The sequence below is a fragment of the Pelobates fuscus genome, chromosome 8 (genome assembly GCF_036172605.1).
Source record: "Pelobates fuscus isolate aPelFus1 chromosome 8, aPelFus1.pri, whole genome shotgun sequence".
Lineage (NCBI taxonomy): Eukaryota > Metazoa > Chordata > Amphibia > Anura > Pelobatidae > Pelobates > Pelobates fuscus.
This window is the reverse complement of record NC_086324.1, coordinates 73,898,605-73,924,526: the sequence shown is the minus strand read 5'-3', so window position 1 is coordinate 73,924,526 and position 25,922 is coordinate 73,898,605. Positions and strand designations below refer to the sequence as shown.

At 40.6% G+C, this 25,922-nt stretch overlaps 1 protein-coding gene across 2 annotated transcripts in view; it reads left to right on the top strand.

Annotated features, from left to right (window-relative positions):
- Positions 1-25,922, top strand: part of COL18A1 (collagen type XVIII alpha 1 chain) — a 161,555-nt gene that overhangs the window by 99,176 nt on the left and 36,457 nt on the right. For both annotated transcript variants that reach the window (XM_063430060.1, XM_063430059.1), the window contains 10 exons: positions 6,331-6,414; positions 7,265-7,306; positions 9,555-9,699; positions 11,745-11,875; positions 14,692-14,718; positions 14,810-15,001; positions 20,667-20,693; positions 24,056-24,118; positions 24,580-24,666; positions 25,242-25,295. In XM_063430060.1, coding sequence (XP_063286130.1) covers positions 6,331-6,414; positions 7,265-7,306; positions 9,555-9,699; positions 11,745-11,875; positions 14,692-14,718; positions 14,810-15,001; positions 20,667-20,693; positions 24,056-24,118; positions 24,580-24,666; positions 25,242-25,295 — 852 coding nt within the window. The remainder of the gene's footprint in view (positions 1-6,330; positions 6,415-7,264; positions 7,307-9,554; positions 9,700-11,744; positions 11,876-14,691; positions 14,719-14,809; positions 15,002-20,666; positions 20,694-24,055; positions 24,119-24,579; positions 24,667-25,241; positions 25,296-25,922) is intronic.

The following is a 25,922-nucleotide window of genomic DNA, read 5'->3' as shown; positions in this document are numbered from 1 at the left end:
ACCTAAATGTAATTTAGATCAAGAACAATGTATCTTATTTACAAAGACTGAATTCTAAATACTTTTTTTTGTAGTTGAAAGACACATTACTGTGAAAATGATTAGTGTAAAGCTCTGTTATACACTCAGACACACCAACAACATGGAACTGCTAGAAAAGGGGGACATTAGGAGAAAAGTTAGGGTTAGAGGGATTGGAAACAAAATAGGGACTGTCTCTCTTAAATAGGGACACTTGGTAGGTATGCACTACTACAAGGGTGGTCAACAGGTAGCACTCCCATGATGCTTTGCTCATTTCCTGCCACCCTGCAAGAAAGTCCTGGGAACAATACCTCCCTTTTCTTTTATGCTAGACAACTGTGATTTGCAAGCATAAGAGAATGGAGTGTGAATGAAGATAGATTTCAGACTGCTAGCAGATTCGGTTATATACCTATCAGACTGTACTGTTTAATTTAGCCGCAGTGAAAATGTAATGATTCTCATTATAACAATGCAGACAGTTACCGCATTATGCCCTTTAGTATACCTTAAAGGACCACTCTAGTGCCAGGAAAACATACTCGTTTTCCTGGCACTAGAGTGCCCTGAGGTTGCCCCCACCCTCAGGGTCCCCCTCCCGCCCGGCTCTGGAAAGGGGAAAAGGGGTAAAACTTACCTTTTTCCAGCGCTGGGCGGGGAGCTCTCCGCCTCCTCTCCGCCCCGTCGGCTGAATGCGCACGCGCGGCAAGAGCTGCGCGCGCATTCAGCCGGTCGCATAGGAAAGCATTTACAATGCTTTCCTACGGACGCTTGCGTGCTCTCGCTGTGATTTTCACAGTGAGAATCACGCAAGCGCCTCTAGCGGCTGTCAATGAGACAGCCACTAGAGGATTAGGGGGAAGGCTTAACCAATTTATAAACATAGCAGTTTCTCTGAAACTGCTATGTTTATAAAAAATTGGGTTAACCCTAGCTGGACCTGGCACCCAGACCACTTCATTAAGCTGAAGTGGTCTGGGTGCCTAGAGTGGTCCTTTAATTCATTTCCACATGCTCCGAACAGGTGAAAGGTAAAATACTGCGCACTGCCCCACAGTGGCTGCATTTTGCAACTGCAACTTTATGGGATTAATGTATCACATGCATACCGTATATACTCGAGTATAAGCCGACCCGAATATAAGCCGAGGCCCCTAATTTTATCCCAAAAAACTGGGAAAACTTATTGACTCGAGTATAAGACTAGGGTGGGAAATGCAGCAGCTACTGGTAAATTTCTAAATAAAATTAGATCCTAAAAAAAATATATTAATTGAATATTTATTTACAGTGTGTGTATAATGAATGCAGTGTGTGCGTATGTGTGTGTGTATGAGTGCAGCGTGTGTGTATGAGTGCAGTGTGTGTGTGCATGAATGCAGTGTGTGTGTGCATGAATGCAGTGTGTGTGTGTATGAATGCAGTGTGTGAATGCAGTGTGTGCAGGGCCGGTGCAAGGATATTTGCCGCCGTAGGCAAAAAATTTTTTGCCGCCCCCTCCCCCCCCCCATATGTCCTGACTTCCCCTCCTCCTCCCTCAGTGGTCCTTACCTCCCCACCCCCGTGTTCCTTCACCCCCCCCCCAGTGGTCCTGACTCACCCCTCCCCTAGTGGTCCTTACCCTTCCCTCCCCTAGTGGTCCTTACTTCCCCCTCCCCTCCCATAGTGGTCCTTATCCCACCCCCTCCCTCTCATAGTGGTCCTTATCCCCCTTCTCCCTCCCATAGTGTTCCTTATCCCCCCCATCCCTCCCATAGTGGTCCTTATACCCCCCATCCCTCTCATAGTGGTCCTTATCCCACCCCCTCCCATAGTGGTCCTTATACCCCCCCTCCCTCCCATAGTGGTCCTTATACCCCCCTCCCTCCAATAGTGGTCCTTATCCCCCCCCTCCCTCCCATAGTGGTCCTTATCCCCCCCTCCCTCCCATAGTGGTCCTTATACCCCCCTCCCTCCAATAGTGGTCCTTATCCCCCCCCCCTCCCTCCCATAGTGGTCCTTATCCCCCCCTCCCTCCCATAGTGGTCCTTATACCCCCCTCCCTCCCATAGTGGTCCTTATCCCCCCCCCTCCCTCCCATAGTGGTCCTTATACCCCCCTCCCTCCCATAGTGGTCCTTAACCCACCCCATCCCTCCCATAGTGGTCCTTATACCCCCCCCTCCCCTCCCATAGTGGTCCTTATACCCCTTTTTTTGTTATTAATTTTTTTTTTATTATTTATTATTTTTTTATTATTATTTATTATTTTATTTATTTTTCGTCCCCCCTCCCTGCTTGATATATGGCAGGGAGGGGGGCTCTCCTTCCCTGGTGGTCCAGTGGCAGTTCAGTGGGGGGGAGAGGGGGGCTGGCAGAGCTGTAACTTACCTTTCCTGCAGCTCCTGTCAGCTCTCTCCTCCTCTGCGCCGTCCGTTCTGCTCTTCTGTCAGCTTACACTGTAAGAGATTTACACTGGGAGCTGACCGAGGTGCTACAGCTTTGCCAGCCCCCCTCTCCCCCGGTCTGTATTATGGCAATGCAAATTGCCATAATACAGACTCTGACTCGAGTATAAGCCGAGTTGGGGTTTTTCAGCCCAAAAAATGGGCTGAAAAACTCGGCTTATACTCGAGTAACTTTTTTTCCTACTTTCTAGAATCCCTTCTGAAAAAGGTTTTTGGAATCCTTGAGCACACAACTCACACATAGGGAATATATTTACAAGTAATTTTATTCTGTTGATAATTAAAAAGTGTTCGTACACTATGAAACTTCGACCAAGTTGGACAATGGGCAATTAGGGCATTAGTTTTTTTTCCCCCAAGTAGACTATTTTAATCAGCCAAATACAACTTGCTTACAGAGTCATTGCAACAGGATTTCTAGGGTGCAGATTCCAAAAAAGAACTACGACAATCTTGGGCTTTAGAATTGATTTAAAATCCCTGTATAACTGTATCCAGCTGACACTATACAGGGGAAGATACTAACCCCTTAAGGACACATGACATGTGTGACATGTCATGATTCCCTTTTATTCCAGAAGTTTGGTCCTTAAGGGGTTAATGTACAGTATATATATATTCACATAATGGGGCTGTTAGCAAAGCATTTTACTGTCAGTAAATATTGAGGATACAATTTACATAGCACTGCATGAACTGGTCTATATAGATCTGCTTATTTAAAAGGCAGCTACTATTAAAGAGTTTATTGTTTCTAAAATGTATAAGAAACTGAATTGCCAGATTGCTGTTTTTGGCCTTTATGTATTTATTTATATATTTGTTTATTTATTTTTTAGAAATTGAGACGTATATTTAAATATTTGTCCAGGAGTAAGTAATAACTAAATGTTATATTAAAAGTAAAATAATTACCACAATATGTTATATTGCAGTGCTTTCATAATCGGGTTAAATTTTTTTATTTTTTTATTTGTGTGGACAAAACAGTCAACTTGGAAACATATTGACAGCTTAAGTATTTTCCCCGTCACCTAATTAAAGTTAAGGTAATTTACTTCCTATTAATTCATAACCTTTTTGAGTCAGCTGTCTCTTACTCAATCCATATCAAAATGTTATGTAGCAACAGCCACAGTACACAAAGCAGTCCCATGCTCTAAGCTCCCAGACCTTTTAACATAAAAACAGCTTCTATAGATGACTAACACGGAATAAGTTTGACAGATAGGCTTTTTGGAAAGATGGCATCTTGTGACGGGCCACCATAAATAATAATAATAACTTGGCCTTGCTCTTCTTCTGCCAATGTTGAGGGTCAAGGATTTAAGGCTATACAGCAAGCATGTAAAACTCAAAGGCTAACACTGGCCAAATAAACAATGTTTAAGTTCATGTGGGCCGCAAAAAAACCCAAAAAAACTTCAGTTTAAACATAGGTTTATTTAGAAAAGTACAATATATTTAGCCAGTCTCATAGGAAAGCATTCTCAATGCTTTCCTATGGACGATGGAGTCTTCTCACTGTGAAAATCACACTGAGAAGCGCGGAAGCGCCTTTAGCGGCTGTCAATGAGACAACCACTCGAGGCTGGATTAACCCTAATGTAAACATAGCAGTTTTTCTGAAACTGAATGTTTACAGGAGAAAGGGTTACTCCTAAATGGACCTGGCACCCAGACTACTTCATTAAGCTGAAGTGGTCTGGGTGCCTATAGTGGTCCTTTAGCACACTGCCCCACCTCCCACTAGGGATCGACCGATTATCGTTTTACCGATATAATCAGCCGATATTCGGTATTTTCGGCAATATCGGTATCGGCCAATAGAGACACCGATATTGCCGATAATACCTCCTAGGACCGCCGGGCTCATTACAAGCAAGCACTGACTTACCCTCCCGGCAACTCCATGTCTAAATCTCGTGAGACCCGCGGCCGCAGAGCGTTGCCACGGGTTACCATGGCAACTCTCCGTGCGGCACTAAGTGCAGCGAGATTTACACTGGGGAGCTGGAGGAGCTGCTGGGAGGTAAGTCAGCGCTTGCTGCCCCCCCCCCCCCCCCCCCAGGACTTAACAAACCACAATACTATATCCCCCCTCCCTGGTAAGAAGCAGGGAGGGAGGACTAAAAGAAAAAAAAAAAAAATTAAATATAAAAAAAAATAATTAACATTAAACCCCCCCCCCCCATTTTACACAAATTACATCACTACACAAACACACTACACACACTGCATTACATACATGCACACTACACAAAAACACACACACACTGCATTACATACATCACTACACAAACACACACACACACTGCATTACATACATCACTACACAAACACACAAACACACACACTGCATTACATACATACACAAACACACACTGCATTACATACACAAACACTACACAAACACACATTGCATTACATACACACACTACACAAACACACAATGCATTACATACATACACACACACTACACAAACACACACTGCATTACATACATACACACACACTGCATTACATACACACACTACACAAACACACACTGCATTACATACATACACACACCCACTGCATTACATACACACACTACACACACACACTGCATTACATACATACACACACACACACTGCATTACATACATACACACACTGCATTACATACACACACTACATTATATACACACACTACACAAACACACACTGCATTATATAAACAAACACTACACAAACACACACTGCTTTATATACACACACACTACACAAACACACACGCACTTCATTCACTTTACCCACACTACACACACTGCATTCACTATACACTACACAAACACACACTCTGCATTCACTATACACACTACACAAAGACACACTCTGCATTCACTATACACACTACACAAACACTCACTGCATTCACTATACACACTACACAAATACACACAGCTCCCCTGTCTAAATACACTTCATCCACTACATGTGGCATGTATATTTTGTGCATTTACCGTTAGAAATAGTTTATTTTTTCAAAATGTTAAATGTACAGAATATCGGCAAGTTATCGGCTATCGGCCTGAAAGTTCACATATTATCGGTATCGGCTCTAAAAAATCAATATCGGTCGATCCCTACCTCCCACCACTCTAATATACTGACTCCCCTCCCGCCACTCTAATACACTGCTCCCCTTCCTCCCCCTCAAATTATTACACTGCCCCCTCTCCTCAATTTAACACACTACACAGGAAGGTACCGCAAGCCCCTCTTACCCTAGCCTTAAGATGAGCCACCCGTCCTCCAGTTCCAGCCCTGCTCTTCTCAACAGGCCAGACCTCCTCTGGCACTGCAAGCACGAGAGAAAGGGCAATGACTGGCCTGTGGGAGCATGCGGCCATGGGACGGAAGACAAGAATCAGACAGAAAATATCTTTCCTGTCTAACGGCTGGTCACAGCCACAATGCAAAGTGGCCCAAGGGCAGGTGAGCCGCAAATATATTCATTGTGGGCCGCAAGTTTGACATGCTGGCTATACAGCATCATCCTCCTATATTAAACGATTAGTTAATGTGCGTAAAGGAACGGCTGGTTGGAGTCGTTATGGGAAAGTGTTTGTTTTGGTGCTGCCCTTACTTATTTATCAGACCGTCCTTGGAGTAGTTTGAAAAAAAGGTACTCTCTTCATCATGCATAGTCCACCATCTGCAGAGGTACCATCATCAAGTGTAAACCTGTTCCCCCTGGAAAGCCATGATAGGCTGAGTGCTGGGGACATTTTGCAAATGTGTTTGTGCCTGTACAGTAATTATATTGGTAATATGTAATATATAGTGAACTTATCATTTATGTCTTTTTAATCTAGGGTGTAATAGCAGAATTAAAAATCAAAAATGACCCTAGGGCAGCAGAGACCCAGTGTGAAGAGGAGGGCGATGACTCTGATATGGTGAGTATAATAGATACTACAATACAAAAAATAAATTCAATTACATGCTTTTTCAGACACTTTGAAAGAAAGGAGTGTTACTATTCATATTCATATAATGTTCCATTGTAACGAATCTGGGATCCCGTCACCTTCGGTACAGGATACGTTTGTATCTTAAAGGAAATGTGTTCATGCACACTAATTACTCAATTGGGAAAAACACAAAAATACCAAATAAAAAAATAAAAGTAAAAACAGGAGGAAAGAGATGCCACACGAGACCACAATTGTTTTTCATCAGTATCCAGATGACCTAAGGAAAGGGAAGTACAGTGGAAAAATGTTGACACAGATTTGGTCTATTTAAAAATCCTAAGAAATATCAAAACTTTTTTTTTGTGTTTGTATATATATATATATATGTGTATATATATTTCCTTTTTATGTTCAGGTCTGTCATAAAATGGTTTACAAAACAGATTGTATGATTGAAAAAGTTTGTATTAAAGTGAGACAAGTAATTGTGTTTTTAACCAACCGAGAACACACTCTAATTCTACCTTTAAAAAAAACAACAACAAAAAACTCTCTAATTCTAAAACAACTCTTTAATAAACACAGAGGTGTGTTGGCTTTGTAATGTACCACAGGAACAAAATATTTTATTTAATTTGTACGTTTGATAGCTTTTCTCATGAAAAAGGATTAACACAAGCAATAGGTGGGTTTCAATGTTTTATTTCTATGTGTAAATTCCATTAAATTCCTTTGAATTTGTGTATATTGTAATTTTTTTTAGTATATTTTCATTTTATCATAAAATATCTTTATATTCTAAACATATTCAAATTATTTTTGTTTTACACAGATCTCTGGAGACTTTGGCAGTGGCAGTGCAGGAATTGAAGTGGTAAGATATTCACCACATGTTACATTTAAAATGTGCCCAACTTCACATCTCCGTTAGGACTTTCTTTCAGAAAGCTTTCCTTTCTACTGATTTTTTACTTTCAGGCTATTTTCTTACTTAACTATTTTCAACGTGTTACAGAAAATTAGCTGGGTTTAGTATCTGTGCCATAGTCACATAGACTTTTTTACAAATAGGTTGTAATTTATGTATTTGAGTGCACTGCCTCAAGAACTGGAAGCCATCTTGCTTGTCAACAGGAAGTCCTGATGCTGCTAATACCTGTGTAGCTTCTGAAATCCACACATGATGCACTGGTGCACGAGTTACAGAGTATTAAGTTCATGTACAGCATGTATAATTTCTATGTTTCTTTCCTCTCTCTCTCTGAACATCGCAGCTGGTTTATTTAATTTGTTTTGTATAAATATACAGACAGGTACATAAAAGCAGTTTACAGGAAAAAAAAATGTATGAAAATTGTTTCCTTTTCTGGAATCTAGATTGGTGACATGTAGGACTTGTATGCATAGGGTAACTCCTCACAAATAAGGCATTGCTCCGCTGAATATAACAAACTGTATATTCAGGCAGCAAATGAACCACATAAGTGGGGAGTAAAAGTATTGAAAGGGAAGGTAAAGAAGGAGAGAAAGGAAGAAAAGGGGGGGAAAACGACATAGTGGTGCAGAGGTGGTAGTTCTCCCTAAACGTCATAGCCCTACTGAAGGCTGAGAAAATAACCGAGGTATTGATCAGCAGAGATTTATCAATGAGTCTTGTTCTGAAAAAAAATGAGGAGTCACTGGTGGAAAGTTCATGTTGGTTCCATAGGTTTCCATAATGATTTCTCCACTTTTAGAACTTTGCAGAACATGACACTTTCAATCATGAAACCTGTGACGCTCATCTCCAGGTCTATTTATAATCAGTTCAGGTGTCGGCAGTTATTTCTTAACTTCTGATTTCAGTAATTAATTTTGAGTATTACAAAAAATTGAGATATAATAAATACACATTCACCCCATAGTTAATATTATATACAAGGTTTAATGCCTAAAATACTTAGCTTAATTTAGTTTAATGCTTAAAATACTTGGCTTCTGTTCCTCTTTCTGTGTGACCTGGTATGGTGACAAAAGGTGTTTCGTTGACACATGTTAACACTGCAATGATCACATTTATAAATAAGGACTGACCGGTGACTATTTTATTTCAGGAGAAATCCAGAACTGAATTATCCTCTAAAAAGTAGTTATTTATTATAAGGTATTCTGTATTTTCCAGTTCTCTGCCAGACAGACAGGCACATTACAAGGCAAGGTTAATTATTTAACAAAGAAATCCATGAAATGATCTTCAAAAGTAGGTAATAGGTGGAATCAGCAGATCTACGTTGACCTCCAGGTGCCTTTGGCATGTTACGTGTTGGGAATATATATTTAAAATTAAAAGACCAGCCTGCTCTCTCCCTGTCACTTTCTTACCCCATTCCTCCCCATCTAGTCCTCTTTAAAATTCTGGCCATGCGTATATTAAATGTTTATCTACTGTATTCATACACACAGTTTAAATTTGGTGATCATATTTTACATTTTGTATTAATTTTATATCTTTCAGCTATTAAAATAGTGTCACTCTCACACTGCTAAAACAGTCCACATTCATATCTTACTTGCTATACACTGCAGATGGACTGTATGCTGCATACTGTGTCTCCACTAAAGACTGTATGCTGCATACTGTGACTGCACTAAGGGCTGTATGCTGCATACTGTGACTCCACTAAGGGCTGTATGCTGCATACTGTGTATCCACTAAGTGCTGTATGCTACATACTGTGACTCCACTAAAGGTTGTATGCTGCATACTGTGACTGCACTAAGGGCTGTATGCTGCATAATGTGTCTCCACTAAGGGCTGTATGCTGCATACTGTGACTGAACTAAGGGCTGTATGCTGCCTACTGTTACTCCACTAAGGGCTGTATGCAGCCTACAGTGACTCCACTAAGGGCTGATGTATAACTTTTGTTCATGTTGTCTCCTGCTTCGTTTTACCAAGGTTTGCAGGATTTTGACCATCATGCAGTACATTTTACTGCTCAGCTATCAGTACCCAATATTTCGTGTGTTCCTGACTTTTTTTTTGTTTCTCTGTCTGTTACTTTTATTAGATACTGTGAATAACAAAGTAAAACATGATTTGTTTATTAGCTTTAATGTGTGTTATTGTTTGTATGTAACAGGTTACTCAGGCCCCTGTGCGTTTTAGAGAACAAGCACCAATCACAGTCCCTCCAACACAGAAACCCCCTGTTTTGAAAAGCGTTGTGCAATTTAAAGAAGAGATCCCAGAGATTGTGGAGAGAGGACAAATAACATTAGTGGACGGTTAGATATTTTCTGTCTTATTACCTTTGTGTTTACATGTAGAGTGTGCATGTTTGTCTTTGTGTTCTCAATTTCTCATTCTTCCTGTTAAGCCAATGTTTACATGTTTGTAAACAAACTGCATATTTAACGTACCTGCCAACATTCCAAATTAATAAAGTTGGGCACTCAATGTTATAGGCATGCAGACCACGGCAGCTCATTGAAGTGGCTTGGGTGGCGTGTCCCAGGTCCCTTAACTTTGCAAAGGTAATTATTGCAGTTTTTAATAAACTGCAATAATTACCTTCGAAGTTTACACCACCTCTAGCAGCCGTCTACCAGACAGCCACTAGAGGGAGTTCCGGGTGGTTGGGCAACTTTTAGTCGCCTAACTGATGCTGGACGTTCTCACACTGTGCATGAGGACTTCCAGCTTCATCCAAAACTCCATAGGAAAGCATTATACACTTCTTTCCTATGTGGTTATCCTAATGTGAGTGGAGCCATCGAGGCACATGTGCATTAGGCCCCCCCCCCCCCCCCTGCCAGCTGACGTCAACGGAGGCGGAGCGTCAACCTGCGCAGAGGGACATCAGCACTGGAATCAGGTAAGTGACAGAAGGTGTTTTTAACCCCTTCTGCACCACAGGGGTGGGTGTGCGATGGAGGAAGGCACTATAGGGAGCTTTATAGTTTCCCTTTAAGGGTGTGAGGGAGGGGGGTGGCCTGGGTTTGGGTGGTTCTCAGAAATCTTTGGAGACTTACTAATAATTTATGCAGCTAAAATGTTATTTACAAAAAGAAATGCGCATGTTACATGACTGTAAATTAATACATTTATTGTAGTTTAGACACATTATCGTGAGTTTTATTGCTGTAGAGCTCAGTTTTACACTCCGACACATAAATAATATGGAGCTCAAAATAAGGACTATTCCTAGTAAACAGGGACATTTGGGAGGTATGGCATAAGGTGGGTGGGTTCGTACTCTAGATTATGACGTACTCATTTACGTCTTTCATGTTTTAGTGTAAATTCTTACTTTATTTCCCTTTGGTATTGATCTTCAGAAGTTCAGATTTCATCTATATTTATGTTTGTATGAAAATATTAATATATGGATTACATGTATATGTATTTTAACACTATTATAAAGCACCCTGGAAAGGAAGCTGCCATTACTTAATTAAATAAGATATAAAAAGATCTGACATTGTTACTGTTTTCAGGATAATCCCATTTTTTATCTTACTCTGGCTCAAAGTATTTTTTTATTTCTTTTAAAGCACACTTTACTTTTGGGATCTTCTTTCTGAAGGTCACATGAAGCTCAGTCAAAATGTTAATTCCTTTCCTACGCCTAAGCCCTCTTCGTTTTTCACACTTGATTGTTGGGTGACCTAATGCATTAGATCAGTTTTCTCCAAACGCAAGCCCTCCATATGTTGCTGAACTACAACTCCCATGATTCCCTAGCTATCTTTTTTATTCAAAAAAATCAAGTTTGTAGTTCTGCAACAGAGTAGCTTATAGTAGATTATAACCATTATTATTAGCACCAGCACAACATTAAAATTGCTGTTGTGAATATTTTTATATGCTAGATATTTATCATTTTTGTAAGCGTTTTTGTCTTCTTTAGTTTTTGTTTTTTTAAATTTAGAAAGTGGTATTTTATTTTGTCTTTTCAGTCTTTATGGTTTGTTAAGCTCTTGTCGCTAGTAAATATATGTTGACTTCTCTTGACAGTGTAGTACCCATGTGTTGCAAGCATAATACTATAGTTTATAAAACTCCAGTGTTCAAATTTAAACTTAAAAAAAACCATATTGAAGCCCAGAGATGACATGTATTTTTAAAATATTTTTTTGAGGAAAAATACAAATTATCTCGAGAAACCAATAAAAAGTCAGATGATATTGAACATACATGAACTCTCTGGGCTTCCATACTTATTTATGTATTTATTTAACAATTATGTTAGAGAGCTCTTATCTAGAGCACTTTACCCTTCATCTGTGACATGCCTCATCATGACATATGCTGGTACCTTCTGTTACAGGTAAGCCAGGACAAAAAGGAGAGAAGGGAGATAGGGGAGACAGAGGAGAACAGGGTGAGCGAGGAATAATTGGACCAAAGGGAGAAAGCGGCACTAGTGTGAGTGCAAGTGCTGTCATGAAAGGACAAAAGGTAGGTACAACTGTCTTATGAAGTTTATAATTGAAGCATATCTGTGAGTTGATTGCATTAGATTTAGACTCTTTTCAATCCTCACAACCTAATAAGCACCATAGACGTCTGATCACTTTAGTGCAGCGCTCAGACCTCCCTATTGCACTACTTGTTGTGTTTGCTATGGTAATACAATACTGTTTTTACAAATTTGTCTTGAATCTTGGAGCCATGTCCAAATTTTAGGAGCTAGATTATAAGGACATCTTCACAGTCGTTAACTGATATGCATAACCAGTAGCAATGTTAGTGCCAAAATGGCAGCCACGAAACCCATTTTACATAGCACTCAAATATACATAATACATGGCGGCAATGTATTCAGCAATATCACATATAGCAAACACATTATTATTATTATTATTGCAATTTATATAGCGCTTTACAATACCATCTATCTCTATCTCACAGTTATCTCAAATGATGTACCCTTATAACATGCATCAATTGCTATTACAATAGTCATCTGGCATACAGCAAACATATATAGTGTACATTAATTAATTATAACTAATTATCTGTCATACAGCAAACCTTTATTGTGCATTAATTATTTATAACAATATTTATCTGACATACAGCGCCCGTATAGTGTGCATTAATTAATTATAACAATATTTATCTGACATACAGCGCCCATTTAGTGTGCATTAATTAATTATGATAATATTTATCTGACATACAGCGCCCATATAGTGTACATCAACTTCTTCTCACAGATGGCGTATATCATTTACAACCACATATGGTTGTGGCTGAAACAAAGGACAGGTTTCCTTCCTATTACTACCCCCCTAAACACCGACACTTCCAAACTACACAAACATGGAGAACCGTAGAGGAAGGGGAAGGAAATGGAGAATTATCAGAAAAAGAAATACAATGATACTAGACCCATTGTTTGGGAAAGCTGTATGCAGATGTCTCAACAAGGTCATTCTCCAAACACTTGCAGTAATTTAACACAATGATACCATGTCAAGATTGATATTCCCAAGGTGCCCTTTTACATGAATGCTTATCTAAACTTTACATTATCTCACTAAGCTTGCAGGCATCGGTTCCAGCACGTAACTATATCAATAATAAAAATAACACTCTAAATTTTCTAGATATAGCCATTCTTTAATGATAGCATAAAAATCATCAACCTTCAGAGTTATTTTGTTTTTTTATTACAACTGTGCTCCCCATTCTAATGACTCTGACATTTTAATACCATGTTATTATCATTTCTACTTATTACTTATTGTTAAATAAGAATAATTATTATTATTTTATCTATCAGTAAATCTTTAAGGGCCACTCTAAGCACCAGAACTACTACAACTTAAACAACCACTAAAGTTACCCAGAGCACTTAATCTCAATGAAGTGGTTTGAGTGCAGTGTCCTTTTAGTTTTAATCCTGCAATCTAAAGCATTTCTGTTTAGTAAATATGGCAATGTTATGATTGCTGGCTTAACACGCCTCTATTCGCTGTATTCCTGACAACCACTAGATGAACTTCGCCCCTGAATACTGAGTCTTACTTGGTACATATTCAAATGTTCTTCGTACAGAGCACTTGATTGGTGCAGGTTGCCACACATGAGCACTAGATTCCCAATGCCAAGTATTGGGATTGGCTGACATCTCAGTCAAGGTGGTGGGACAGGAAACACAGAGACCAGCATTGAGTGGGCTACAAAGTGAGTGAAATATTTTTTTCCTTACACACAGGGGGGCCTGGATATCTACATAGTTAGTAGTACACTAGTGTATGCCTAACAATGTAGTGTTCTTTTAACCCCTTAAGGACCAAACTTCTGGAATAAAAGGGAATCATGACATGTCACACATGTCACGTGTCCTTAAGTGGTTAATATATGGGTTCTTGTGTGAATAAACTGTCCCTGCATTCTGAGTATTGTACGCACTGCCTTTTATGAGAAAAGGCATTTTTTACATTTGTCTCTAAGGCCACCTCCCTCAGACAGCAACTAGAGGAGCGTCCCATTCAATCCCTTCAATTTTGACCCTGCATCTTTACACTCTGCATGAAGCCGTCTAACGTTACCCATAATGATGCAAATATTCTCTATAACGAGGTTTTTATTAGTGCAGCATGGCAATGTGCAGTAGCCCACCCACCCCCTATGATTTCCTTTTGGCAAGCATTGGATTAGCTGAGATCATTGTCTCTGGTTATCTCAGATGGGTAGGAGCGGTGGCTACGAGGAAAGAATTGTAAGAAGTCTTTATTTAAGTTTAAGAAATCCAATAATCTATCTAGGCAGATAAACACTTTAATATTAGAGCTATACTACTGCTTTAGCACTATGAGAGTTGTTCTACCTTTTTAGCTCTCGACAGTAGAAAAACCCCGCAAGTCCTTCATTCAAATCATAACTGTATCAGAAGCCAAGAGCATTGATGGTCAAAAAAACTAACAATCAAGTTGTCTCCACTCTAAAGTAATGTCTCTGTGTATGTACTGCTACATATTGAATCTTACAGCGTACAATAGGCAGCATGCAGGGCCAGGAATAATACTGTACCTACCACCCACCCACCACTGTTACTAGACAGCCTAGTGCTATTGCTGATAGATCATAGTCAACAAGTAGACAGATATTTAACAATTGATATATATATATATATAATACCAAAATCTGCTGAATGTTACTGTTCCATGAGAAAAATATACTCATGGGTATATTGGTGTATCAATACTGGAAATAAAAAAATAAATAAATGTAAATCCATAGATTCATTGTATATTCTTTTTCAGGGTGAGAAAGGGGAACTTGGATTAAAGGTTAGTTATACTCTTGGCTATGTGAGTTATTAGTCTTTGGTTGTCTGTGTTTTATCAGTATGGATTAACAAGCCTTCTTATCTCTTATTAGGGTGGCGCAGGCTTTGGATATCCTGGATCCAAGGGACAAAAAGGAGAACTGGGAGTTCAGGGTCCTCCAGGACCACCAGGACCCCCAGGATCTTCTGTGGTCCAGAAAAGCGATGGAACCACAGTGCAACAAGCCAGTGGAACTCCTGGTCCTAGAGGTCCAGCAGGGCCACCTGGAAAAGATGGAGAACCTGTAAGTGTGCAAGCTGTAACTATTACAATGTGTGAGTGACTAAACTCTCTGCATCAGGCCCTAAACTGGGATTGTGTAAAACTGATTTGAGAATTGCAAAATACTTGGGTATTATGTCCCAAAATGTGCAGATCCTGGTCAATTCTCTACATTTTCTGTTTGGTAAGTATCTCTGCAGGAATCATTACTTAACTAAAGGTTAACTGGTAGTGTTATCTTAACTTAAAGGTACACTAATAGCACAATAGATGCCCTGAGTGCCCTGGCACCATTCCACCGGAAGAAGTCACTCTCAGCCAAAGAGGGTGGTCCAGGTTGGCCATGGTTAGCTCTATTGAGCTAACCAGACTCTTCTACAGAAGAAGACTGGAAGTAGAGGATGTGGCTGCGCATGCCTTGCTGAACCCTAGTGATTTGTCAAAATGTTCTAAATCAAATAGATTTCTTACTGTAGGTAGGCTGCAGGAAACTCATGACACCATAGCCACTACAGCAGGCTGTAGTGGTTATGGTGCTTGGAGAATTCCTTTAAAACTTGATGAAAGAAACATAAAAATGAATTTGGTGTTATGCAAGTATAAAATCTAATTACTTTCACGCAGCTCTATCTCCCCAATATCAATGGCGGGGAGTGACGAGCCAGATATCCACACGGGGGAGGCATCACAAATACTCCAAAAGCCTTACGGAGGTGAAGACTCACCTTGCTAGTGAAATTTCCTGCAACTCGAAGGAAGTGAAAGCGGAGATACAGGCCTTGGGGGCCCGAACATCCCACCTAGAGCACAGAGTGGAAGCAGTGGTGAAGGCTCAGCATACCACAATATCACATGCTCAACTCATGGCCCAGCAGATTGACCAGCTAGAAATCCAGGTCACAGGTGTAGGACTTAGCAAACCACTCCAGATGCAACAACCTGCTGGTCAGGGGCCTTCCAGAATTGCCTAACGAGGGGCCGCTGGCCCAGAAGATGGAAGAGTACTTTAAACAGCTACTGCCTGAAATCCCTGATGACAGATGGGTGATTGATCGAACCCACAGAGCACTGCGAGCTAGAAGGCCAGAGGGCACAGTGCCCCGCGACATCATCATCCGGATTCACTACTACTCCACAAAAGAAGTGATAGTGAAATACAGCAGAGATAATGTCTTAAAATACCAAGATGCAGAACTGGCAGTCTATCAGGATCTTTCACTATCGACCCTACAAAGGCGCAAAGACTGGAAACCACTGGCGGACCTACTGCGCAGAAACAAGATCAGATACACCTGGGAACATCCCTTTAAGCTGGTGGCCTTCTGAGGGGGCTGCTGGGAGCTGACCCTGCATTGTTCCTGCAATGCCTGGGTGTCGACTCACCTCCGGATCTTTCCATCTCACGACAGACATGCCCGGCACTGGGGAATGGAAGGTAGCTGGGGTCAATGGGAGCACCTGAGGGCACATCCGCAGGTCGAATGGTTGCCACCGACAACGGGTGTGCGGCACCCTGGGACTCCATCATTAAGACACTCAGCTAAGTTGCCATCACTGGAGGGAACTCTGTGGCCAGGAGGGATTAGAGCATGCACGGATATGTGGGAGGGGGTGCCGGTCATAGGCCAAGGCATATAGCCACCACAAGTCTACCAAGCTGTTGAACGTTACCAGTTTATTTAATTACATGTGTGTATAAAGATTTAAGCATAAATGTTTTTAAGAGGTGGTGGAGTGCAGCAGGGGAAGTGACTGGGGGACTCCCCCATACTGAACCATGCAGGGATGACAGGAGACCCAGGCGCTGCTCAGGAGTTAGCAGTGCGGGGGTGACTGGGTGGGGCAGGGGTCGAGTGGGGTATAAATCACTAGAGGGAGGAGACGCGGTGACAAGTATCACTGATGAGCCTTAAGACCCAGGCTGTTAGATAAGTAAAACACTACATCCCCAGACACTGCTGACTTCTCATTTCCTTCAGATAGACATGCCTCCCCCCCTCCACTCCACATCCTATAGAACCTGCGCAAGGGCCAGACTTAGGACCCCGCAGCATTCAACCCAACCGGGTGCGTGACTTCCCCACAGACAAATGCCACCTCTGCCCGAAGGGGGGATATCTGCTGAGGGGGTGGTTACAGTGCCCCCTAACACTCTAGACCGCCCTGACACCCACAGGATAGTAATGAGCCTAACCCCACCGCGGGCGGGAACACCTTGAGGTCTCTGAGAGGTTGTGGAAAATGGACTTGTATGCCGCAGCGACTGTGGCAGCGAGTTGCTCAAACGCAATGGGTCATGCGTTTTGTGGCACAGCGGATTGGGGTTGGGAGCCGCCGTCTTCAGCTGGAACGCTGTGTTATCTGGATGGGGGAGACTCACACCCCCAGACTTCTCTGGCAATACGTAAGACCAGACTTTATGATTTTTTATGTGATTATGTTTTCATTAGTATATTTTATCTTATTGAGGTTTTATATGGTATGTTATATTTTTGGTTACAACCCACGGCGCAAGGGATAAGGGGGCGTACAAGGGAACACAGGGTTCAGAGGCACTATAAGGAATAAACGCGCACACACAACAAACCAATACAGGCAAGACGAACAGAGACTAGCCACAGATGGCGTTGAAAATCACATCTCTTCATGTAAAGGGGCTGAACTCCCCGAATAAACGTAGATTACTCTTGAGAGACCTTAAGTCGAAAAAGGCGGTCATCGCCCTGATACAGGAGATGCATATCCCTAGAGTAGCAACAGTCAAACTGCAATATAGACAATACTTACAGGTGTATGAGGCTAGGGCATTACGTAAGCACGCAGGAATGGCGATCCTTACATACAAAAGATACCCCTTACAGGTGACAGGGTCACAAGCAGACCCAGAGGGTCATAACCAGGATAATCCACAGCACAAAGGTCTGCATTATTAATGTATATGCACCAAACCCCTGCTACTGGGTCAACTTGACGACACTGGTTAGCTCAGACTGAGGAGGGTGACTTCAATGCAGTGCCGTATCCGGCAGCCAACAGAAGCACAAAATCAGGGTCACCCAGGTCACATGGGAGGGGAGCACAAGACAAGCTTTTACACACATTTCTTAATAACACACAGCTCCTTGACGCAACACCCAGAAACACGTGATTACACATTTTATTCTGCACCCCACGGCACCTATTCGAGAATAGATAACTTCTTCATAAATGTAGCAGGGATGTCCAAACTCACACATACCGGAATAGGAAGCATCACCTGGTCGGATCATGCGGACATACCAGTCACCCTAGATAACATCAAATATTCCTCTAATGGGACGTGAAGACTGGACACTAGCCTCCTAAAAAATGAGGCAATTTGCAAAACCGCAAACACGGTCATTACTGACTACTTCACACAAAATATTTCACAAGAGGTAGACCCGATGGCGATATGGGTAGCCCACAAATTGGTCCTGAGGGGACACTTCATCAAAGTGGCAACACACAAAAAGAAACACACTACCCAAATGCTATTGGAGCTACAGGCAGCCTTACGGAAAGCTGAACAGCAGCATAAACATAACCTCACAGCAGATAAACTAGCAGAACTGAGGGGCGGGGCCGGACCACCGAGCTGGATGGCTGCAAGCTAAAGCAGCTCCTGCAACTCACTAGAGAAAACTCTCTAAAACCATGTTTTACCACCCAAGACTGGACCGACAGCGAAGAAGCCAAGAGCTGAGGAACTGCTGGACCCGGGGAGAGGCTGGCTCATCGAGCTTCAGTCCCCTGGGGGAGAAATCTAAGTTGCCCCAACCGGGGCCTTCTCCGGTGGAGAGTGGGGTGGACGGCCGCTGCCCCACTATCCTGCACAACAGACCCCAGCCAGGGGTACAATCCGGCGTTTCAGGTCCGCCAGGATGCCGACTCCCTCCAGCTGAGGCGGCTCGGGAAAATCCGATCAACCAGGGTGACAGCCTACTTAGTCTCTCTAATATCTATACTATGACCTAACTAGACCCAGCTTAAAAGTTATACTCTTACTAGTCCTAATAAGCAACCACATGTTTGTAAACCATATATAGCACCCAGTCAGCTGTTATGCCTGTTTCCTAGCTAATATGTCTAGCATGCAAAACACTAGTTAGTACTATCTCTAAAACTTTAACTCATGAGGTCAGCCAGTATAGCCTAGGTCTTATCATTTGCAGAGTTATAGCACCACTGACTATTACCTTGTTTTAAAAAGAGAAACACAACCTTATGCTGTTAGGACACTGCCCAATCTATCCAACCACGCTAAGCTAACTCGCAACTGAACTATCTCATGTTATGTATAAGCTTGAGTCACGTTTTCCTAAATAACTTTAAAATGTGCATGTATTCTTGATTACCCCAATGTACCAAGCGATGATATCCAGCGACGGGAATGCCGTTGGGGTACCCCAAGCCTGTTGTAATTATTCTCTGCACAGCAAAAATAAAAATAAAAAAAACTAGCAGAACTGAGCGCCCTGCGACATTCGATAAGGGAATTATCCCTGGAGGGCATAGCTCGCTCCATCCAGTGGTCCAGGCACCTGTTTTATGAAAAATCCAATTAGATGGATACCCTGCTTGCCAGAACATTGCGCCCAACAGGCGAATTTAAACCCATCACCAAACTCTGCAAGCAAAACGGAAGTTTGGCCACCACACCAGACGAAATAAACAAAGAATTCACTAAATTCTACTCTGAGCTTTATGGGCATTCCCAATGCCCGCAGAGCACCCCCGAGCAAGCACTTGCAGTCCTTCCTGTCCAAAATAACTTTACCAGGGGTGATTGAGGAGGAGGCAGAGGTTTTGTGAGTGCCGATCACCCAGCCGGAGATGGAGGCGGCCATCGCGGACCTTAAGGGAAACAAAGCCCCAGGACCATATCAACAGAGGGCCTTACCCAACCGAACAGAAATTACTCAATATGAACTACATATTGGCCCGCAGAGCCTTAGCCCAAAAATGGTTATGCTTGGAGGTACCCTCTATCTCACTGGTAACTACCAAAATCAAAGATAACTACCTGATGGATAAACTCACCTCCATGGTCTGGAACACTGCTAAAAAGTTTGACAAGGTTTGGGATCTGTGGGAGCAGTATATAGAGGAAGGCTGATCTGGGGTGAGGACATGAGATGTGGAAAGTGCATGCCTTCCCCCGAACCGTGGGTTGATTTTTAGTTTTATTGTAATGTACTTCTTTACAAGTAAACTTCAAACTGTTGACAGATTGTGGAATGCCGACATTCAAAATCTTATTATGTGAATGGTACGCTGTACGCACCAGATGTAGAACCAAGCAGAGTATGTTGAATGCTATATGCCTGCAAACCTGGTAGAAGGGTCAATGAATGGAATCTTACTTCCATACCATATTTTTTTTTACTGTAAATCGCCTATTCCCATTTGATAGACCAGTGATTCTGGCACTATCTGTTTCCAGGGCTCTACAAATCTGTAAACACATGGTGACGAAAAACATGTACGTTTAAACGTTAAGGAATTTTGCATGCACTAACAAACTATTTTTTCTTTCTGTAATACGAATGAAACATGCATTGTGAACTGTCGTGCTGTCACATCTCTGTTTCTGCAAAAATAATGAATATAAAAAAAAAAAATCGAATTTAAATGTTTCTTCCCTTTTCTGTCCCATTTATAAACAGGGCGATCCTGGAGAGGATGGAAAAGCCGTAAGTTTGTGTTTTATCCTTTTTTTGTCATCTTCCTAAAGTTGAAACACATGATCACATAGTCCCTTATATTATATAAACTAAACTCCAAATTGTAATGAATTATAATCTGAATGGTTCAAATAGAAATGGGCACCAAACCTTTAAGACAAAATGAGCCAAATCCAACACTTATTTATACTTAATAAATAAAATAAATCCACCTGCTTCTAGTTCTGATGGGAGAAACATAATAGCTGAATGAATCAGTAGAAAATGAGTCATGTACTGAGAAAAGAGTGATGAAATAAAAAGAAAAATGAAAAATCCAGTCTCTGTCCAAAAGTTAAACTATATCATTATGCATAAGTGTAAAGTTTATGGTGCACAAATGATCTAAAATATGTGTCATACTTGTATCCAAGTGATTTACATTTTTTTTTTTTTTTTTTTAAATCTTTCCTTTATATAGAATTTTTTTTTCTTTCATTTCTATAGCATTAGTAATTGGAGTGGTAACAGTGAATGAATCAACACATGGATGAATCATCTTTCTAGCGAGATTTGCAATGAATTTGTTATTATACTGAGTCATGTTTTGTTATTAGTTCTCACGTTTTGTTTTTTTATAAAAGACGAAAGACAAGTGGATGCATTTTATTTATTTAAAGGGACCCTCTATATACCACAACCACTATAGCTCATTGTAGTGGTTAAGGTGCAAAAATTAATAGCATTCCCCCTGGTTTCGAAATGATTGAAAACATGGTGCTCTTCTGGCATCTACATCAGCCACTTGCCTAATATGGAAGTGAATGTTGTAATTAGTCCATCCTACAGTGAGCAGGTAGAAAGCACTGGTCGATCCCTGTCCCAGCATTCTCAGCCTATCATTGGTGTGCCAAATTAGTTTCCACAGTAGTGGGACTTCAGGTGATGGGATGGTGAACGAGAGAAAGCCACAATTTTTGTAAGATCATTCACTAACAGTTTACCACAAATGGGGAGGATGACACCCATATACGCCTAGTACCTCAACAACCAGTGAGCCATAAATATATGGATAAAGACTGTATTTGAAACTCAAAACTTCATGCGAATCTACAAATTTATTAAGTGCAACTTTTACAGACCTGGTGAACCAGGAACTTGGATCTTTGTACAGCCGTATAACTCCAAATAATACACATTAGAGATATTTCCTATTAACCAACTGTATGTAGATTACGTATCTCTCAGCTGTGCACTCATTTCCATCCCTTAATCAATGCAGTGAACAGCACTTAAAGTCTGTGGTTTCTGTTTTCTGTCCAAAGGTTCAGCATTTGAATACCAAAAAATCTTGTGCTGACAACTGAGATAGTTCTACACTCATTTCAAATTCTAGCTCAGAATAGCTGAACTGAAAACGTAGAATTCTTTCCAATTTGACTATCGTGGCCTAAAATGTGTGAAATTCACTTTGAATCCCTGGCAGTTCACATTTTTAGTGAATAATCATGTAAGAACCCTGAAGGAGAATAATAATTTTAACCATTAAAACAAAACATTACTGAACTGTAACTAAATGACAAGTACAAATTCCCAAATCTACATGTAAGCATATAATCAATAAGGGATATTTCAAACCCTAATTAAACATGTCTGCCAAATACACAATTTGCGGTTTAGGACTTTTCTTGTGTCTGATTCAATTTTTATTCATGAGCTTTGTCCCTGCGCTGTGAAGCACTTTTTCCCTAAGCTAGGCCTCACTTTTTGGTACCCACCAGTGTTAATTTTGTCGACTAACAGTTTTTGTCAAATTTTAGTCAACTGAAATTTTTGAGATTTAGTCGACTCAAACTAAATTGTGAAAAGACTATGACTAAACCTAAATTTAAATTTGCAGTCAAAATTAACACTGCACCGAGGGGCTGATAAAGGGGCAAAATAGACAGACCAGCGCTTGAGAGAGAGAGACACCTAGATGGGCTGGGATTACATAAAAAGACACAGTGGGGCTGGGAAAGGGCAGAAGAGACTGATAGAGGCTTTAACGAAACCTACTAGATTTGAGCTTTGTCATCTAAAATCTACTGGGGATTTAGTCAACTAAAATCTACTGGGGTTTTATTTGACTAAAACCATTCACAACAATTCAGATGACTAAAATACGACTAAAAACTAAAATGGCTTTTTAGTCAAAAGACTACGACTAAAACTAAATTGAAATTTGCAGCCAAAGTTAACACTGGTATCCATCATGTCCTCATATATGTCTTTATTAGCACAAATTAGTAAATAATTGATCAGGGGTTGGTCACTAAACCAAAATTTACAATGAATGAAAAACCAGACTGCAGAATTTAGGCTCAAATATTTGAATTGTAAAAAACAAAATCTCCAATTCAGCTCTGTTATTTTAGCGTGAATTTTGCAATTTGATTTACAGGTCACTACAACTTACTATTTGGTTAACGAGTCCCTAAGTCATTTTTTAGATGGTTTTGGGGCTGATGGATGTATCTATGTATCTTCCTTCCCCTTTTAAACAGTTCTGAGGTCATGCTTGGTTAGCACTGCTTTACAGCATCCCACATGTATTAATGCTTTAGAAATAATGACCTTTCTTAGTGTAATATGTTCTCCACCAGTTTTAATTATGCTCCCTTCCCTTAATAAAACAAACTTTCCGAATTGCATAGAGCCCTTTGTGACGTGGTTCAATATGTGCAATAACCTTCAAGCGTGCTAGTTACCATCACACTGTCAAGATTCCAATGCAGCAAAGCTGCTAATGCAGACATCGCCATTTGTCAGCATTCACAGGAAAATGTTCAGATCTTTTGTTTAGTCTACATTGCTAAGTTCCAGCACCTTTTTGGTTAATAATATATACGGTATAGGAGGATCATGGTACATAGTGATAATAATTATTGAACAAGATAAAATGTACCCTCCTAATTTAATTAAATAACCTTAAGTTTCTATTGATCTTTTTCCAACACATCCCAGTTCTGAGACATTACAACTCTGTCAATTCCATGAGGTTAATCTACAAAGCCCCAAATGCTTCTCTGAATTGCAATATTTGGTAATAAAAATCTCAGAATTTATCCTGAAATTGCAGTTTGAGTTTTTATAAAAGGAAATTCAGGTGTACATTAGTGTATGCTAATTAATGTCTGAAAAAGTACAAATTCCCATACATTCCTATACATACAAACACTGAATTACACCCAAATTTATAAAAAAAAATATCACTTAATGAGCCTTCTAGAATAATGGCCACCGTTAGTTTATTTTCTCTCTTATCTATGTATAAATGGCTCCCATCCTTCCGCTTTCCGTATCCTCTTCATCAATTCAATTCAATAACAGCCTTTTGTGTCATTTTGAAGGGTGAAGTTGGACCTCAAGGTTTTCCTGGTACCCCAGGTGATCCTGGCCAGAAGGGAGATAAAGTGAGTAGTTCTTGATTTGTATCTTGTTTTTCCATGGAAACGGGTGAGTAAACCAGTGCAGATATGTAACGTTAGTATGCTAGTTACATAATCTGTATACATACACATATCTATAAATATTTATATCCATTTCATTCAGGGGTATGTTATATTATTATGTTAATGAATGATAGCCCCAGTCTCCATTTATCTTCTCATTATCTCTGTAGCAAACTACAGAAACCCCAGCAACTCTGTGCCCAACCCCACCTTAGTGATATCTATTTGAGATCTTGAATGGTGTTTGCACATGCCATGGTTATAGAAAGCAAACCAAAAGCTTACTTAATTTAAAATAAAGACAGCAACATTTTAGATAAAATAACATTATTAAAGAAATATGCATTCAATACGTGATGTAGGTTGGTCAAACATGTTGTTTTCAATGATCATCAAGATATAATATATTTTTACTGTTCTAGGGGGATACTGGAGTTGGACTTAGAGGTCCTCCAGGGCTACCAGGACCACCAGGACCTCCTGGCCCAGGTACCAAAATGGACAAATTGGTAAGTACCCCATGTTACATTTAATACAGCAGCCACTGATTACTAATGTCGGCCTGGTTTACTATGATACATTGCTATTTCCAGTTACAAGTTTGGTGTATAAATATGTAATGCCCCTGATCCCCTGTTTCCAGGGACGGGAGGTAAAAAAGTTGTCCTGTATTCTATTAACCCCTCAATTACATTACCAGTCCACCCTTCATTTTAAACACGTACCCTTATTCATGTGCTGTCAGTAATCACATAATGTAACTGGGTAGAAAACTTAACCAGCAACTCCTTGAGGGACTTTGTAAATATGCTTAATGTCATTTTGTGTTAGATGTCAGTTATTTGTTTGTTCAATGTACCCTATAGCCTATAATAATTATGTTACATATACAATGTACAAAGAATGTGATTTGATTTTAGCTGTTGATTAAGGCCATGTGATCTGCGTATTGTGTTCCTGTTCATTAGGCTATTAGACTGTCACCCCATATAACCAATGTTATGTGCATGATTATTCTTGCTTTGCGTGTTTTGGCAATGATTATTTGTACATATACTAACAGCACTGTGTCATTGATTTTCAGACATTCATTGATATGGAGGGTTCTGGATATGGAGGAGACTTGGAGAACGTGAGGGTGAGTGCACACAGTGTATAGGGATTGAAGAACCAATGCTCTCCCTAATTATTCTCCGCATCTAGCTCTGCAGTTAGACTGCCAGGATTGGGGGGTTTGTGGGTAGGATCCTGCAGGTTTGGAGTAGTCTTTCCTAGTTTTCATGGTTGGCCAGAGGCTGGCTAAGGATGGTGGGAGTTGGAGTTAAATAGCTGGAATATTCAGTCTTTTTATCTTTAGGTTATATTCTTCAGCTGGAACTTCACTGTTTCAATACTCCTTTGTTGAACAAGTAAACATTTATTTATCTCCCTTTTTATCTGCAAATGTTTATTTGAGGTGACAAGGTCTGCTCTATCTAACCTACCTCTTGATTGCTCCCAAATAAAGACAGACATGTGAAATACACAGGAATCACAAACATTTTCATGAACACGTACTTTTCAGCATTTAATAGATGGAAACGCAAACACATGGTTTTATGGAGGACAACCCTCTTTAATGAGGAACTGTTCAATTTTAGAACATGACTGAACCTGAGAACTAAGAATTTGACCAACACAACAGTCTCAGCCAAATTGTGACCAAATCTGACGCTAATTATACTAAACCCCCTTTTGTTTTCTGGTCTTGAAACTTTAAATGCCC